Source organism: Strongylocentrotus purpuratus, unplaced genomic scaffold, assembly GCF_000002235.5.
Source record: "Strongylocentrotus purpuratus isolate Spur 01 unplaced genomic scaffold, Spur_5.0 spur5_scaffold_15, whole genome shotgun sequence".
Classification (NCBI taxonomy): Eukaryota; Metazoa; Echinodermata; class Echinoidea; order Camarodonta; family Strongylocentrotidae; genus Strongylocentrotus; species Strongylocentrotus purpuratus.
The window spans coordinates 33,377,772-33,394,852 of record NW_022145600.1 but is presented as its reverse complement, the minus strand read 5'-3'; the positions used below and the strand labels follow the sequence as shown (position 1 = coordinate 33,394,852).

The window sequence follows — 17,081 nt, the reverse complement described above, 5'->3', positions numbered from 1 at the left end:
TATCTTTCGCATAATCATGTTGTCAAGAACGACAAGATAACAAAACAACAGTTCGTCGGCCGATCCTCATCTCTCGAACGTAATTTGCGATGATATGTGTCTTCATCGTTTTCAACAATTGGACGATCGATGGTGCGGGAGATATATCATCTTGTACGTTCCTTCACTTTTTATAATATATTGCAAATGAATAAAATGGTGAGTGAGTGAGAGAGAGAGAGAGAGAAAAGAGAGAGAGAGAGAGGGAGAACATGAGTGTGTGTGTGTGTGTGTGTGTGTGTGAGAGAGAGAGAGAGAGAGAGATGGAGAGAGAGGACCTAAAGCCGTCTGTCCTCTGTTGCTTACATACCGAGCAGCCCCCTTTACAAAATTATTTGTGTTATTATCATTATAAAGATAAATCTGTACACAATGCAGCATTATACGTACGACAGAAAGGCCCCAAACATCAGAACCATTATAGCCTCCAGTCCCTATACCGTGCGCCCCCCCCCCCCCCAAAAAAAAAAAAAAAAAACTATACACTTTTGAAATGGCTGCCGAATAAAAAAATATATGATTCTGGGGAAAAAGTTTTAAATGTATGGAAAGCTCATAAACTCAACTTTCATATGACACCAAAAAGTCTGAAAATAATTCATGCTTGCATGGGTGAGCACTGCTCACTTTTGTAAAGGGTATGAAAATTAGGTTGCGCAGGAATTAGCCTTCCAGTCTGTGTGAGGTCCTTTGGAGCTTACAAAATTGAGGGTGATATGATGATGGTGGTGGTGGTGGTGATTGTGATGATACTGGTGATGATGATTATGATGATGATGATGGTGGTGATGGTGGTGCTGATGATGGTGATAGTGGTGGTGATTGTGATACTGGTGATGATGATTATGATGATGATGGTGGTGGTGGTGGTGGTGATTGTGATGATACTGGTGATGATGATTATGATGATGATGATGGTGGTGATGGTGGTGGGGATTGTGATGATAATAGTAATGATGATGGTGATGGTGGTGGTGATTGTGATGATACTAGTGGTGATGATGGTGATGATGGTGGTGGTGATTGTGATGATACTAGTGATGATGATTATGATGATGATTATGATGATGGTGGTGGTGGTGGTGGTGTGGTGATTGTGAAGATAATAACGATGATGATTATGATGATAATGATAGTATTAATGTGGTGCTGGGTCATGTTGCGTAGCACTCATATTTGTAGGCCTATAGCCCAGGTGTAAACTGAAAGAAAGACTACGATTATGCCCCATTTATTGTAAACAAATACGTCCTTCGAAGAAGACTATCTACAACCTGTTGTTCCAGCTGATTGCGGACCGATAGACGTCGACGAACGAGCTGCGAAATATGGACCAAATCGAGGCAAAAATGGACCAAGATGGTTTTCCTACCTTTCAGCTGAGCAAGCCAAGGTTCGACCAGGTAATTATCGAAGATATTCTAGAGTCTGTTACTAGTGTCATTGCTTGATATGTTGAGAAAACGATTTACAGATCGGTCCGATTCCAACGCTACTGACTCCTAATTATGGTAGCCACTGCACTGCTTGGCACCCCATATGCGCAGGGGTGTGGCGCGGCCGGGCCTGGCCTGGCCTGGCCTGGCCTGGCCTGGTGATGACGGACCTGGTAGTACTAGTCCGTCATATAGCGATGTAGAGATTCTGGGGCTCGTTCCTAGAAACCAACGACAAGACAGTCATAACTTTATCCGCCAACTACGGAGATGTCTCTGATCTTCCTAAACCGTTTCACGAAGAGCTTACTAGCTAGTATCTCGTGAGATCGATACTATCGGCGAGAAGAGGAGCCAAAACTTAGCCTTAGTCGCAATACCACCGCAATACCACCAAAGTCTACCCAATAAATGACATGTGATGGCGCTGCCCATCGACTAAATAGTTATGACAGAGATACGACGGTGTCAGAGGCGTCATAACTCCTTAGTCAGGATGTTGTCGTTGATCTTGGCAAAGAGGGCTTGGTGAAACACGTAGTGGACAAGTTGCTCACTAACGCTGATTTAGTCAAGAAGTTAGACTTATGACGGTTTGTAGGAATGGGCCCCAGGCCGACATATACATGAATATACAAGCCCGTACAAGCTTTTTTCAAGGGGGGGGGGGGGTTCTTAGGGTTGCCAACTTTGAGCCTGAGGTGAGAGTGAGACAGTGCAAGGGGGGGTAATCGGCACTTAGTTTTTTGTTTGAGAGAAAATATTCAGCGGTGAATTAGCCGACGAATAAGCGGGGGGGGGGGGGGGGGGGGGGGGTATGGAGCATCTTTTTTTTAAAAATCAACACCCCCTACTGCAACAACATCAACAGACTTCCTTTTGCAACAGCCGTCTAAATTGAAGAAGAAGACAAAAATATGGGTACAGCTAAATTACTGGAAACCAGTTATTCTTTAAATGTATAATGCTCATTATTTTCCTTTCTCTTTCACAGAGCACGTTCCTAGGGCGATATCGTCACTTCTTGGACATTATAGACCCAAGGACTCTCTTTGTTTCCCAGGTAAAAACCACATGTAGAATGCACTATATAAATATTGTTGCACCAGGCGCAGCATGTCGCTTCACGGAAACATAAGGTCATGGACAACTTTTGCCGACATCCCATTGAAACGTGTGCATTTAAATTAAAACACATAACAATGGGATGTGAGCAAACTTGTACCTACATGTATGACGGTTTTGCAAAACATTGCCTAGCAAGACATCATTAATATTTAGAATATCAATGGATTGCATCAATTTAGCTGTTGTTTGTTTGCTACCGTCATCAATTCATTTAAACACAGCTTGGATTCTTTTTGGTCAGACACTTTTTAATAGCATAGTCTGACATCCACGCAACCATGCACTGGTTTATAGACTTTTACTAATGTACCAAGTGATCTGACCGGGAGACCTACAGGATATCCTACACTCCTGTATAGATGATGATGATGATGATGATGATGATGATGATGATGATGATGATGATGATGATGATGATGATGATGATGATGATGATGATGATGATGATGATGATGATGATGATGATGATGATGATGATGATGGTGATGATGATAATGGTTATGATGGTTTGTCTTGATCTATCCTAGTCATTTTGTGAACAGGATATGTCAAAAGCTTCTGCTAAGGTTGCTCTTGGATATGTCAGAATATTGTTGAAATTTCACATTCTAGAGCAGAGGGGCGAGGTGTTCACTTCGATCAGCCTACAATGTGCCTCAACCTTTGTATTTCAAAAACGAAATTAAGATAGATCTCATTCCAATATCATGTAGTAAACTGCCTAGAAAAGACTACTTGTAAACATAAAAATATATTTACAAAAATTGCAACAGCAAAATATAATGGCATTTAGGAAGAATAGTATTGAAACTTACTTACTTACTTGGTATACTTGGTTGATTAGCCCTCTTGTCCTATGGAAAGGGCTTCCCTGGATAAACAAATTTATTATCATTATTATTATATTATTATGTCACGCCTCGATACCTCCCAATTTCAGGCTTTATATTGCATAGCACATATGGGACTCCAACATGTTGGAATCTCTGTTCAAGTGTTCTTGTTCATTAGGTGAAATCAACTAGTACCCTTAATTTGATTTGATTGCAATTACCAACAGCAATACAGTTATACATTTCATACAATGTGTTTACATATACAAGAAGAGAAACTATTGGTTGGTAAAAAAGGGCAAGAAAATAGCACATGTCCTAGTCGAGTCTAACCCCTTAAACAGCTAAACAAAGGATTTTGGTACAAATCAGTTTAGAAAACGTAACAACAACAAAAAGAATTTACTATTAATGCAATGCTTATAAACAAATATTTGCTCCTTGTGAACACTTATAAATTTTGTTTCATAATTGATATTTCAATGCTAATACATTGTTTGATTATATCCGACTAGAAAAAATTAACTGGGCTGTAGAGCTCCTAGATGCCTATCAGAAAGGAAGCCTGCCCGACGGGGTCACAAACAAACAGCTATGGGAGGCACAGAAAATCAAACAGGTAATATTTCAGACAAAGCTAAGAAGAAACATCCTGCTAACCCATTGCTTACTGGAACCGGTTGGTTCCTGTATTAAGACTATGGGGAGATGGAAATTTGGTAGTCCACAGGTTTTTACCTCACATCTTCTTGTCTATCAATACTATTAGGCATCTTGTTGCCTGCAGCGAGTCAGAAGGGAATTTTTATAATCAAGTTAATGGCTCTCAAAAGACTACATTTTGATCAGGAGTGCAGGTTGTATTATATATTTGAAAATCTTGTTCACACCATCTTATGAAATGTGCACCACAACTGAGGCTTTGGGTTTTTCTTTTCTACAGTAGGTAAATGAGACTTTTAACCAACTAAATGAACCTTTAAAAACTATGATGAGTTATTGAATCAGAAAGTGAAGTTTGTTAATCAAAGATGATATTTGATTGCACAGAATGGAAGCAATGGGTTAAAACCAAATATGGAGCATTTTTGATTGGTTACCCAAAGTGGGTCATCAATCAGTAATGTAAACTTGTAATGTATTGATGCTAATAAGCAAGCTTTTTGAATGATTCAAAAGGACACTATATATTGAATTGATCGAAAATGAACTTCCTGTTAGATCTCTGAGAGTAGAGATGACTTGTGCTTCCAGTAACTAAAATAAATTTACAAATAAAAAAAATCTATGTATTGCAACCATGTGTACCATGGTGAAAGTTAAGTTTTATGTATGTTCTTTGATTTCAGGCAATAGTTCACCCTGACACAGGAGAAAAGGTGTTCATGCCCTTCAGAATGTCAGGTAGGAATTTTCTTCTCAGTATTGTCCATATTAAAAAAAAAAGTTTAATAATTTTTTTATGTACACATATACTTTCTTTGTGCATTGTAAAGATTTTTTATTACACTATGTGTACCTAACTATTGTGCTGATGGAGCAGTATTTCCTGCCCATTCATTGTTCTTGTGTACTTAGTGGACATGTGTCGCTGTCAAAGATGGTTTTTGTAAAGGACTTTGTTCCTTGGATTGAGGATATATGTCTCATTTGACAACTGAAGTTGGTCAAAGGACAAGTAGTCTTTGTACAAGTCTCAAGTCGTCTTTTTGTTGTTTTTGCCCTATCAGTTTGTAGGTAGAAATAACCTCTTTAAAACAGTTACGTGTAATTATATGGTAATGGCAATTGCTGTTAGATTTTGAAATTTATACCAAGAGGTGGGAGGGGGGTATATGGTAATCATACAGTCATTCCTTTCCTACTATTGTCTTTAATGCATTATAATTTGTAATGTTTTTAACCTTTTACATAGTAAATATCACTCATCATCAATTGATCTTTCTCATCAGGCTTTGTTCCGTTTGGATCTCCCATTGTTGTTGGTCTTCTTCTTCCAAATCAAACCATTGTATCATCTGTATTTTGGCAAGTATGTGATGTTTATTAAATTTATTGCCCATATCTTCTGCAAGAAGTGAACCCATTTCTGAATGTATATAATGTACAGTTCAACATTTCAAGCAAGACTTTATGGATAGTTAATTCTCTTCTTTAATATGTTCTCTTGATTTTTCCATAAACAATGTACAAATATGACCCTATTTTTAAATTGCTTAATTTTCATGAAAATGTTGACATGTATTTGACCAATAGACTAGTACTGGTATGTTTTTAAATTGAAATAGTGAATGATATGTAATATTCCTGAATTATCTGATTCAGTTCCTGTTCAACAGTCTGTATATACTTTTTATTCTCCTTATTTGTTATCATTTTCTCTGAGAATTAACTTTATTATGTAAACTATTGAACAAGGACTGTTATAAACCATTTGAATATGCAAGTCAATGTCAAAGAGTATGTAATATCTATCTTGTTTTTCTTCTCCTTAAATCCTATTGCTGTATCTGTATCTTTTTCTATCTCTCTTTCTCTCTCTCTCTCTCTCTCTCTCTCTCCATCTATTCTCTCTCCCTCTCTTTCTTTCCCTCTCTCTCTCTCTCTTCTCTCTGTTTCTGTCCATCTCTCTCTCTCTCTCTCTCTGTCTATCTATTTCTCTCTCCCTTTTTTTTCTCTCTCCCTCTCTTTCTTTCTCTCTCTCTCTCTCTCACGCTCTCTCCCCAATTCTCTCCTTTACAGTGGATAAACCAAAGTCATAATGCTGGAGTGAACTATGCGAACAGAAATGCTACGAAGGTAAGTTAGTGCTTTCCTTTTGATTTTCATTGAACTATTCCATTAACGAAATGTCATACTCATATATATGTATTTCTATTGGAATTTATCCAGAGCCTTAAGCCTACTCTCAACAGGTAAACATGGTTGTACCTGACCTTCACTCCGATTGCATATTTTAAGACAGAAAAGTTTTTCTTTTTTGCTGAAGCTCGAAAGAGATTCATGAATGTTGAGGTTACACCTTCATATAATTTACTAGTGTGTTAAATTACACAATGAAACCAAGCACTTGAATTTTTTTTTTTAATTTAAAAATTCTTCTGTGGTGTATGGACTCGTATGTAGACTTTGTGATATCTTAAGTGATAAAGGGACTTCCAAAGCCTTAAATAAGTCTGTGTTAACTGTGAAGTGAGGAATTTGATTAGTGTTGGATATTGTGGACGAATCATTGCCGGACAATTGTTGTAACCTATGTGTTGTAACCTCTGCAGTAAATGTGATCTAATTGTTTGTCTCTCCCTCATCTATCTAAAAATAATATTCCAGGAGACACCTGTGTCAAGTTTCGTCATGGGATATGTAGGAGCTGTAACAAGTGCTTGTTCAATAGCAGTAAGTTTAAATATAAAGTAAACAAATGGTCCCGTGATTAAATTTTGAAAAGAAACTGACTGGAAACAGTCTAAGTTTGTAAAACCTCATTTCATATTGCATGGTAAACCACCAAGAAAAAAATGTTAAAAAAAAACATTATGAATTTCAGTCAACCGTCCCTTGTCCCCCTTTTGAAACCCAAATACCTGTAGTACACTGCAGTCCACAAATAATTTGTTTTCCTCTCTATTTGAAGGGATAGCATTTTTCTTTTTGTTTGTCAGAGAGTTTAGTAAAGAGGTGCTGAAAATCCTCATGACCTTATTTTTTGCACATCAGAAAATATTGGAAATAATGTGCACCCTGTTTTTCTACAAACTCCTAGATCCACCCCTGAGGTGCACTATGCATAAGTCATTTTATTTAGCTGTTGCTTTGTTTTTAAGTGGATTATCAAATCATGTAACTGTTTTTATTTTACTCTTTCATCAAAGGTTGGTTAAATTTGCTTGTCAAGAGGGGCGCAAACGTCAGTCCAGCGAAACGGATGATCATCCAAAGATTTGTGCCTTTCCTGCTGTTGGTAGGTAATACTCATCTATGACTCAAAGCGGGACTGCACAACGTGTAGCTACTTAATTAATTAATTAATTAATTAAGAGCTGATTTGATGAGATAACCACCTGTCAGTGACAAAAACTAATAGTTCATCTCTTCCTGTGGAATACATTTTTATCGTCCAGTTGGTTCCACCAGGTCTTAAGAATCCATTAAGAAGTGGTAGCAAAGTATGAATAATGAATGACAACATTCAAATGTAGAACAGTTTTGGGATTAGGAAATACAAGTGGAAGTATAAATGTAGAACATGGGAAGAATAATAGCCTGGGATGGATAAGGAAGATTTTCTCATTTTGTGCAATCTCTGATCAATGTTTCCTGTAGAGAACATGTGATAATCATACTAATAATTTGATTCATTTCTTGGTCAGTTGACATTGTCAAACCAACTTGATATCAATTGCTATTCTGCACTAAAGAGATTGGAGTTTTGATTTTTACAATCGATTAGAAGAATTGCCATTGGTCCAGATTGAGCCCAATTCTTAATAAGACAGAGCCCCGATGATCTGATTTGTTCTACATTTATGGGTTATTGTAACTGTGAATCTTTCAGGTGATGGCATCCCTTTTATTTCTGTTTTGATACAGCCACAGCTAGTGTATGTAACGTGACTCTCATGAGATTCAGTGAGCTTCGGACTGGTATAGAGGTCATGGATCATAACAATCAGGTCGTTGGAACATCCAAGGTGGCTGCCAAAAAGGTAAGATCATGTCATCCGTTCAGGGCTGGAAGGGCTTTGGCTATGTGTTAAAGCCCCTCTAAAGTTGGAGAAGTTATCGACCAATACAAATATGCAAAAAAGTGTTTGCCGGTTTGGCAATGTTGAAACGAATTTGTCCGTTTGTAGATATTGAGACACTCAATTATTATATAATTCTTTGATCCAATCGCAAATGGACTTGCTGCGAAATCTGGCGCAATAGATTAAGAACACAGACCAATCATATCATAAAACTACAAAAGGGGCGGCAAGGATCATTCTAAATTGTAACATGTATACACCCTCTAGAGATATGTTCTCTCAGCTGAAAAAATACCCTTCAATGAATAGTTAAATATTTCAGATGTGTTTTTTTTTAAATAAATGTAGTCATAGCCTATTTGCTGGTTGTTTTGCCAATTTCTTCAAAGAACTCAGTGAAGTCCACAACATGAATACGAGGCAAACTATTAGTTTTCATGCACTTTTCTTTCAACTTCTCAGGCACTTTTAGAGACAGCGATGACAAGAGCTTTTCTTCCTGCTCCACTGCTGTTAATACCTCCCATTGTGATGACGCTCATTGAAAACAAGTAAGTACCCCAATAACTTTTCTGCTTTATATTTCTTTAAATTCACAAAAATTAAATGCTTGTAAAAAACACTTTGAATGGAAAAAGCACCAGTTTTGTTGATTCTGTTTGTGTTAATCTATTTGCCAATTTTGGGGGCAAGAGGGGGTGTTGGTTTATTAGAGAACCAGCATATTTTGGCAAGTTGATATGATATATATTACCTACTCAATCTATAACCTGTTTAAGGAAGAATCTCCCTTCAGTATTTCTCTCTCTCGAAGCTGACCTTAATCTTTTCACTTGTCATTCCAGTCCCTGTCTTATAAAGAGTTGCGATTGATCTGAATTGATAATCATAAGTCCTACAATCAAACTAAATGTACAATCTCATGTATTATAAATGCACAGTTGCATCGATTTCAAGTTCAGATCAGTTTAAATCAGTCATTACTCATTATAAGATGGGACCATGGGCCCTATTTCATAAAACTTGTATTGATAATAACAAAACACGATCATATCCTAGCATTTGATTGGCTGTGAGCATATTGTTTTTTGATTGATTGATTGATTGATTGATTGATTTTATTTCAAATTCAGTAAAAACAAAAACAGGTTATAACATTTACAATGTACATATAAAAATGAACTTGAATATGTGAAACATTAAATACAAATTGTTTGAGAATGAAATAGGTTGTATCATAAGTCTTGCAGTTGTTACTCCTTACAAACTCTATGGAATGGGGCCCAGAAGTGACAGCCAACCTCTTCATTTTTCCTTTTTCATGAATGTGAACAGCTGTCAGGATGCCTATCTCCGGTCTGATTTTCACACTCTTGCATCTGTTTATTCTTCTCTCTGCTTTCTTCTAGGACTTCCCTTCTGAAGCGCTACCCCCGTCTGAATCTTCCCGTCCAGGCCTTTGTTGCAACCGCTGCCTTTGCCTTTGCCTTACCACTCGCCATCAGCATCTTCCCTCAGACCAGCCATGTAAGTCAAACAACATGTAGCTTGCAGGGAATTTGGAAGGCTACTGAATCACCTCTTCATCATCAAATTGGCATTACTGTTTTCTAATAAAAAAGAGAAAATTAAACTTTTTATTGCCAATTGTTATACCAATAATTTGTATATAGAAATAGATTTTAAAAAGTAGAATAAATATAGAGTAAAAATGAGAGTAAAGTAGTGTCTATTTCTTTTATAATTTATAATATTTATTCCAGATTTTGTAATGTTTTATCCATTTTGTAATGGTCACTTGAAAACTTGCTATTTTCAAATGACATTTGCTTGATAATACATTAAATGGGAAGGCCTACAAGTTATCTTGAAATTTGTATTCATCTTCAAATGCATATCGATTCAGGAAACTTATTTGAGAAATCCAGAACTTGTCGGTGCGTGCACTGTTGATATTGTATGGTGAACCTTTTGCAAGGACTATTTATGTAATATTTTTTTCCTATGTCATTTTCAAACAGATATCTACCTCTAAACTTGAGCCTGAGATACAGGAACTTTGCAAGGAAGCGACCGTGACATACAACAAAGGTCTGTGAGAGGTCAATTTAGAAGGAAGTCTGTCCTTACCCTCAAACATTCCAGAGATTTTATGAAGTTTGATACGAACCGACAATGATATACCAAAGAGTTCTGCGAGAGATGTTCCTAGAAAGAAGTCTGTCATACGATGGATCTATACAGTCTATATTTATACCCTCAAAACATTCCAGAGTTCCATGAAGTTTGCAAAGAACCAACAGTGGCATACCAAACAAAGGTGTGTGAGAGAATATCTTCAGAATGTCTGACTGATACCCCTCAAATATTCTAGAGTTGTCTGAAGTGTGCAGACAACCAGCAGTGGCATACATCAAAGGTCTGTGAAGGATCGTTGGAGTAAAGAAAATGCAGGGTCTGTCATTCGGTACCCCAGACCTTCCAAGAACCAGAGAATCCATTACACTTATTATATTCATATTTATGTGAAATGGCATTGGCCATGATGTCTACTGCCAAACCTGCATTTACAGCCCTCTTATGCCGGGAAGACATGACATGTGGCCATTATAGACATGGTGCTACTGACTAGAGATGGGTTGCCTTTGATATCAAACAGATGTAATGATATGTAATCAGAGATGTAGGGAGTTGAAATAACAGCATTTTTGAAAGATTTTTGTAAAGCATTGGCTTTTACATGATTTCTACAGAAATACCTCAGATTTTTATTTTGATTTTGGTGGACGTATTCTAAGTGCCTTGCTAACCAAATCAATATACCTCTTGAATGTATGCATCACGATAACATTTATGTGCTAGGTGAATCGTTAATATTATCATTGTTTATTATGTGTTATAATAATACTATTTGATTATGAATATGCCTTTGTTTGTAAGACTGCCATATTCAGTGACTCTGTAAACAATGATTAATATTTAAAAAAATAGAATCTCATCAAAGTTAACCAACCAAAGGAAAAAAGAAGAGAAAGAGTAGGACTGATTGAATATTAGAAAGATGGAGAAGTTGGACATTATACAGATGATTTTTACTCACCATTTCGACCAATTACAGTAATCCTTTATCCTTCCAAGTTAGTTCTAATGTTAGGCTGTTAAATTTAAACTTGCTGAACACTTCATATGTGCACAAAGACGTAGGCTAACAGTTGAAAATTAGGCACAAATTAAATTTGGCTGAATTATGCAAACTTGAAAGTGATATTAGCAGATATTGAGCATCCGTTATCAATTTTTGATGGAAGATGTTTTGTATGGTGGGAAAATAAATGCACGCCCATGTGATGTCAATTGACCAACCGGATTGCTTAGATTCTAGAACCTGTCTTATAAAATGAAAATAAAAAATCGTGAATTGGGGACTCAGAAAACTAGACTTTTTAGTACATTGGCATGATCATGACATGAAGAATTTGAAAGAAAAAAATGTGTATAGTCTATATATTTTAATGTGATGTCTTCCAGAGGTACGAAACAGGCATGTTTTGGAAAAAATAGGAAGGGTTGTTTTTTAATTATTTTTAAAGAAAATAAATATATTTTAATAGTAGGTTGTGATTCTAGTGGTGATAATAGGAGGTTTCTGTACAAAATGTAGTTCTGAGCACTTGCAATGCTCCAGTATTACCATAGTTTTAGCATGGCTGTTATTAGGGTGCTTTAGAATTCAACAATTATTTCCCCCACCAGTACCTTTATACATTTACTTTAATGGGTCGAGATAAAAGTCTTTCTAAAGGACAGTGTTACCTTGACAAGGTTTGAAACCACAGTTTTATCCATTCCAGTCAAGTCAAGTGTTCAAACCTATGGACCTGTAATTGCATAGTTTTATACATGTACAGATATGTACATTTAAATGTATGATGTTGCAAAGCAATTTGAGAAATGCTTCTTACAACTTAACTTAGATGAATGTGAAATTTTTAAAAGAAATACTCCTAAAACAGGAATAGCTTGAAAAGAATCATGTAATTTTGAAGACCAAAGTCACAACTTGCACAAAACTAAGCTTGGTAATTGTGTAGAGATGAATTATTTTCTTGTACACTTCTAATGAAAAACAATTTATTGTGTGCTTCCAACTTAGATATTTATTAATCTTTAGAAAAATACATATATTTATGAATGTATAATTATGATGAGATATTATTCCAATTCATGTATGAATAAATTATTATGGTAAACAGAATCACTAAATGCATATATATCATGTAGTATATTTCATTTAAAGAACTGTTTATATGATAATTAAAATATGTATATTTAATGTTTAACATTTCACTAATTTTATATTGGTACTGTCCATGTATATACCACAATGTGAAATTGCCATTACTTTTGATAAACTTATGAAGTTATGAAAGAAGCAAACAAAAGTCTTTTTTGTTTTCAAGTTTATGCGATCATGTTATATTGAGAATTTTATAATCATGAAAGAATACAGATATTAATTAATTCAATTTTTTTTTGATGTGTCTGTCATTTGGAACCATGTGTAGTTTGTGTACATGTACTTGCTTTTTGCTTTAAATATGATTCATAGAGGAATCTGTCTCGATATCTCCAACATTAATTGTTTATATACATACAATTAGTGAAGTGGTGTACAATATTGGTGCTCGATCATAATTATGGCAGAAATATTGAGTAGTCATTATTTTGATCTGTAATAGAGGCATATTTCTAAAAATAGCAACAACGTATTTAGCTACGGTAGCTAATTTGTTTAATTTGCAAACACACTCTATGCATCAGGTAGGGTAAGGTTTAGGGATTTTCTCTAAAATTTGGATTGAATATGCCTCTACTGACTACAGCTACTGCTTACCGAAATGGAGGGCTAAACTTATCATCAGAGGGCGACAAACAAGAACTGCAGAAATTCATCAATTGGCTGCATCGGACGTATGAAATTAAAATATTATTTTGTAAAGCGCCATATCCATTTCGCAAAAATATGAAATAAGGTAGGATCCTCTAAATATAGGATTTTTTTTGTCGGAGGGAAGGGGGGAGGGAGAGCGAGAGAGAGGTGAGAGAGAGAGAGAGAGAGAGAGAGAGAGAGAGAGAGTGAGAGTGAGATATTTACAGGATTTTCCAGGTGCTTTCCTAAATTACTAGTGCTATCCTTTTGTATTTGTCCGTGCTGCAAATAGAACCTATCATTGTTTGGCCTAATAAATAATAAAAAAAAATCAGCTATGCCACAGAAGTAAGATGACCTTAACCCTCAAGAAAAAAACATTGAAGGGGGGGGGGGGGGATTGACGGGGACATAAATACCTCTTCGACTGTATCACTATCAGCAAGAGTCTTTTTTGTAACTGAGAAATAACCTCTCAGAGCTCATCCTAACACATTGAAGAGCGCCATCTAGAATGCGACCCGCAGCAACGCCGCAGCAACACTTGATAGAAGGGTAAGGTCAAGGTACCCCCTTTTATACTCATAATAGTTCTCTTTTTAATGTCATTCGTTGCGATCGAATTTTCATGATATGGGACACATATTATGCATACTTCCAGTATACATAAGCCCCACCCCCTCCAGAAAAGGGCACTTTTTTTTAGCAAGAACTGACGTTTCTTGCCTAAAGATCATCTTTCTAGAATATACATGTGTATTTTGTGAGCGGGTGAACGAAACGAACGAGCAAACTTTTGACACTTACTTTAATCAGTCATGTAGTGGCAACCTCTAATTTCGTAATCGTTATACAAAATATGAAAACTACAAAAAGACCAACGTCGCTGCCCGAACATGAGGCGGCGGCTGCTCGAAATTAGAAATATAAAAATATCCCGAGGTCTATAACCCCCAGCCCCGTTCCCGTCCCCGCCTAGTTATTTTCATGGATTTTAGTATGATCGATCAGAATTGAATAGTGGTGAGTGTTCACAATTCAATACCAGCTCTACAAAATTGTTAATCATAGATTTTTTTTTCCCACAAGAGGCAGATCCTTATTTCTTGAGGCATGTATAAGATTTGTGCTATTACAAAAATGCAATGAACATGATGTATTGAAATGTATTATGATTGGGCTATAAATTATATAGGCAATATCATCGGATCTATTTGAATCATCATGATAATTACCTACTTTTATTATGTCTTTGTAAACAGATATACAGTTTATAGAGTATAAACTAGGCCCATTCTTGTACTTCAGGGGGAACCGACTTTTGTGACTTGTATTTAAATACTTACAATTTCTATACAAAACAAAAGAAACTAATCGACGCCCATTATTACCCGGATAAATCAAGTCCTGGAACATTAATGCGATCAACTGTTTTGACTAACTTCGTCAATAAAAAATGGTCATTAAGGCTTATGCATGTCACTGTATTTCTTCCCTTAAATGATTTTTATAGCCTTGCAGTTACTAGTAGGGTTTTTCGTTATTTCATTGAAGAATATATTGATTCTTGTAGGCCTAAACATCAAATGGACAAACTCTAAAACACCGATCAGGCCTTTTTGGGCGACATAAACTTTTGATTATTAAGGGCATCAATGATACTTTGGTTTTGCTGCAGCTGCAAGTCGTAGTATAAAATACACATCTAGAAAACAGTATTCTGTAGAGCCGCAAAAAGATGGATAAAGAGATAAGTAATGACGATAATAAATATTCGATACTTCCAGCTTTTCAACCTTTCGACCCCAAATGACTCTTATGTCCATTCTTATGCATGAGCCTATGTCATCAAATGCTACGAGTAGCTAGTCGGGCAGTCATCGATACTCTGCCTTGCGTCCACGCCGGGTCTCTGGCGTATGTCATCGCTAAGTCACGTCTGGCGTTCCGACTCAGCGCCGCTGTGTGTAATCAACATTAGCACACTGTCGTGGAATGCAACTTTGGTTATCCGTTGCATTTTTTCCTGAGAGAAATTGATATGCCTTCCTTTTTTCACAAACGAGACAGAATTGTCTAAATAGGCTGGTCTTTTTTTCTTCAAAAGAAACGGAAAAGAAAAGAGAAACGGAAAAGAAAAGAGAAACGGATTTCCTAGTACAGTTAATTACCCAAAACCGAATAAAAACAATTTATTAAAAATCATTTGTCACTATGGATCGTATATAGTTTGTTTCCTTTCATTTCATGTCATAATAACAGACCTCTGTTTACTATAACCACGAATTCTTATTCTCAGAAACATTTTTATAGGCCTATGTTTCACGACCATAATTCAAGATAAAGATGATTATTTACTGTAAAAGATTTTAAAAGTGTCATAATCCCCCCCCCCCTCCGAAGGCTTCCTTTCCAACAATTTCTACTTTATTTAAATTTATCAAACAATTACAACCAAATTTTCTCTGATTATGTGGTCATAAAAGCCTATATCTTGTGATGTTGCAAAAATCACATCATATCATCTTAGCAAACTTTAAATTTCGGTCTAAAAATAATTGATAATTACAGTCAAAGTCTTTTTTGTTGATGATAACTGATCAAAATTATAAAATACCACATCCACGTCACAAGAAAATAAGGTTGCCATCGTTTTGGCTATCCATAGAGAAGAATAAAAATAAGTTAACATTATACACAGTCGTGTGCCATGTAAACTGTATCATATAATTGTGTATGAAAATGTTATAGATTTTGACGCCATGCACTCTCCACGGTTGAAATCAACAACATTAGAAAAGCTTTTTTTTACAAGGCGCCATTATAATATATAACTTTTATTCCCGAATCCTCAAAATAATGCAGCACAAAAGTGCTTCAGAATGTATCTCTGAATCCTCAGTAAGAAAACAAAAATCATATTATGTCCGTCTCAGGAGGTACCACTGATTTAAAAAGAATATCTTCCCCGAAATCTGTCACTGATGGTACATGTATATAGATGGCCATCATGGCTCCAGATACCATTCATATTTAACATGATATTCATATCAATTCATTCCATATGAGATTGATTTTATGTCATGTCATGCGAAATGACCCCCAAACCAAGAAAAACAAAGAGAAAAAGAGAGAAGAAAACAAACAACAATGAGCTAAAATTCTTATTTGGTTTTTATTGGTTGGACCAAAATCATGAATGATTTCCCCTCGCAATATTTTAATCTATTGTTTTGTTTCACTCTCAAGATACAACATTGCTCTTCGCCTTACTTAATCTTCTATTATCCTGTTATCATAAACCAGTCGCAAGAAACACAAAGTTTGTTCTGGAAGTGATACCGAGCAATAACTTGTCTTGTAAGACGACCTATAGTCCCCTTGAACGGTTGGCACTTCTCACTCAGCCCCACGTATTGGGTTCGGATGCCATGGGGGAAAACTGTCGCATTATCATCGGCATGTAGTTCCATCCACTCATCTACGCGTCTTGTTCTCACGTCATACAGCACCGGGAATGACAATGAAAATGACTGCTATTATAGAGTGGTGGCGACAGAAATCTCTTTCAAACTTGTGTCGAGTTTCGTGATGTGAGGATGGGGTTTGGTTTGGGACAGTGTGTTTAGATGAGACACCAATATTTTCAGGCAATTTACTTTTGTTGATCTTTGTCGAACATTGGACTATTAAAGTGATTTATTTGAGCTGGGTATTCTACAACATACCCTTTTTATTTTTATCACAGACATTTTAAAGAAGGGGAAATCTCTTTAAATAAGTGTCGAGTTCTTTTGTTGACTATTATTTTGATGGGTCTCTGAGAAAATACATGCGTTCAGACAGCATACTTTGTTTTATTCTAAATACGTCTCTGTTCACTACTATACTTTTAAGTGTTTTCAAAGCTGTGCAAACTACAAACGATGGAAAACTTATGTTTATGATTATGTTTAGAAGAGTCATG

The 17,081-nt window shown here is 36.1% G+C and overlaps 1 protein-coding gene across 1 annotated transcript; it reads left to right on the top strand.

The window, feature by feature from the left end:
- The first annotated feature begins 1,300 nt into the window (after nucleotides 1-1,300).
- LOC577642 (sideroflexin-5) lies at nucleotides 1,301-12,710 on the top strand. Its single transcript, XM_030986251.1, has 12 exons — nucleotides 1,301-1,442; nucleotides 2,470-2,537; nucleotides 3,950-4,055; nucleotides 4,786-4,840; nucleotides 5,389-5,468; nucleotides 6,179-6,235; nucleotides 6,767-6,836; nucleotides 7,309-7,401; nucleotides 8,027-8,142; nucleotides 8,647-8,735; nucleotides 9,594-9,711; nucleotides 10,206-12,710. Exons 1-12 carry the CDS (start codon nucleotides 1,368-1,370, stop codon nucleotides 10,281-10,283), a joined length of 1,005 nt encoding a protein of 334 aa, XP_030842111.1. The 5' UTR covers nucleotides 1,301-1,367; the 3' UTR covers nucleotides 10,284-12,710.
- Nucleotides 12,711-17,081: the final 4,371 nt, after the last annotated feature.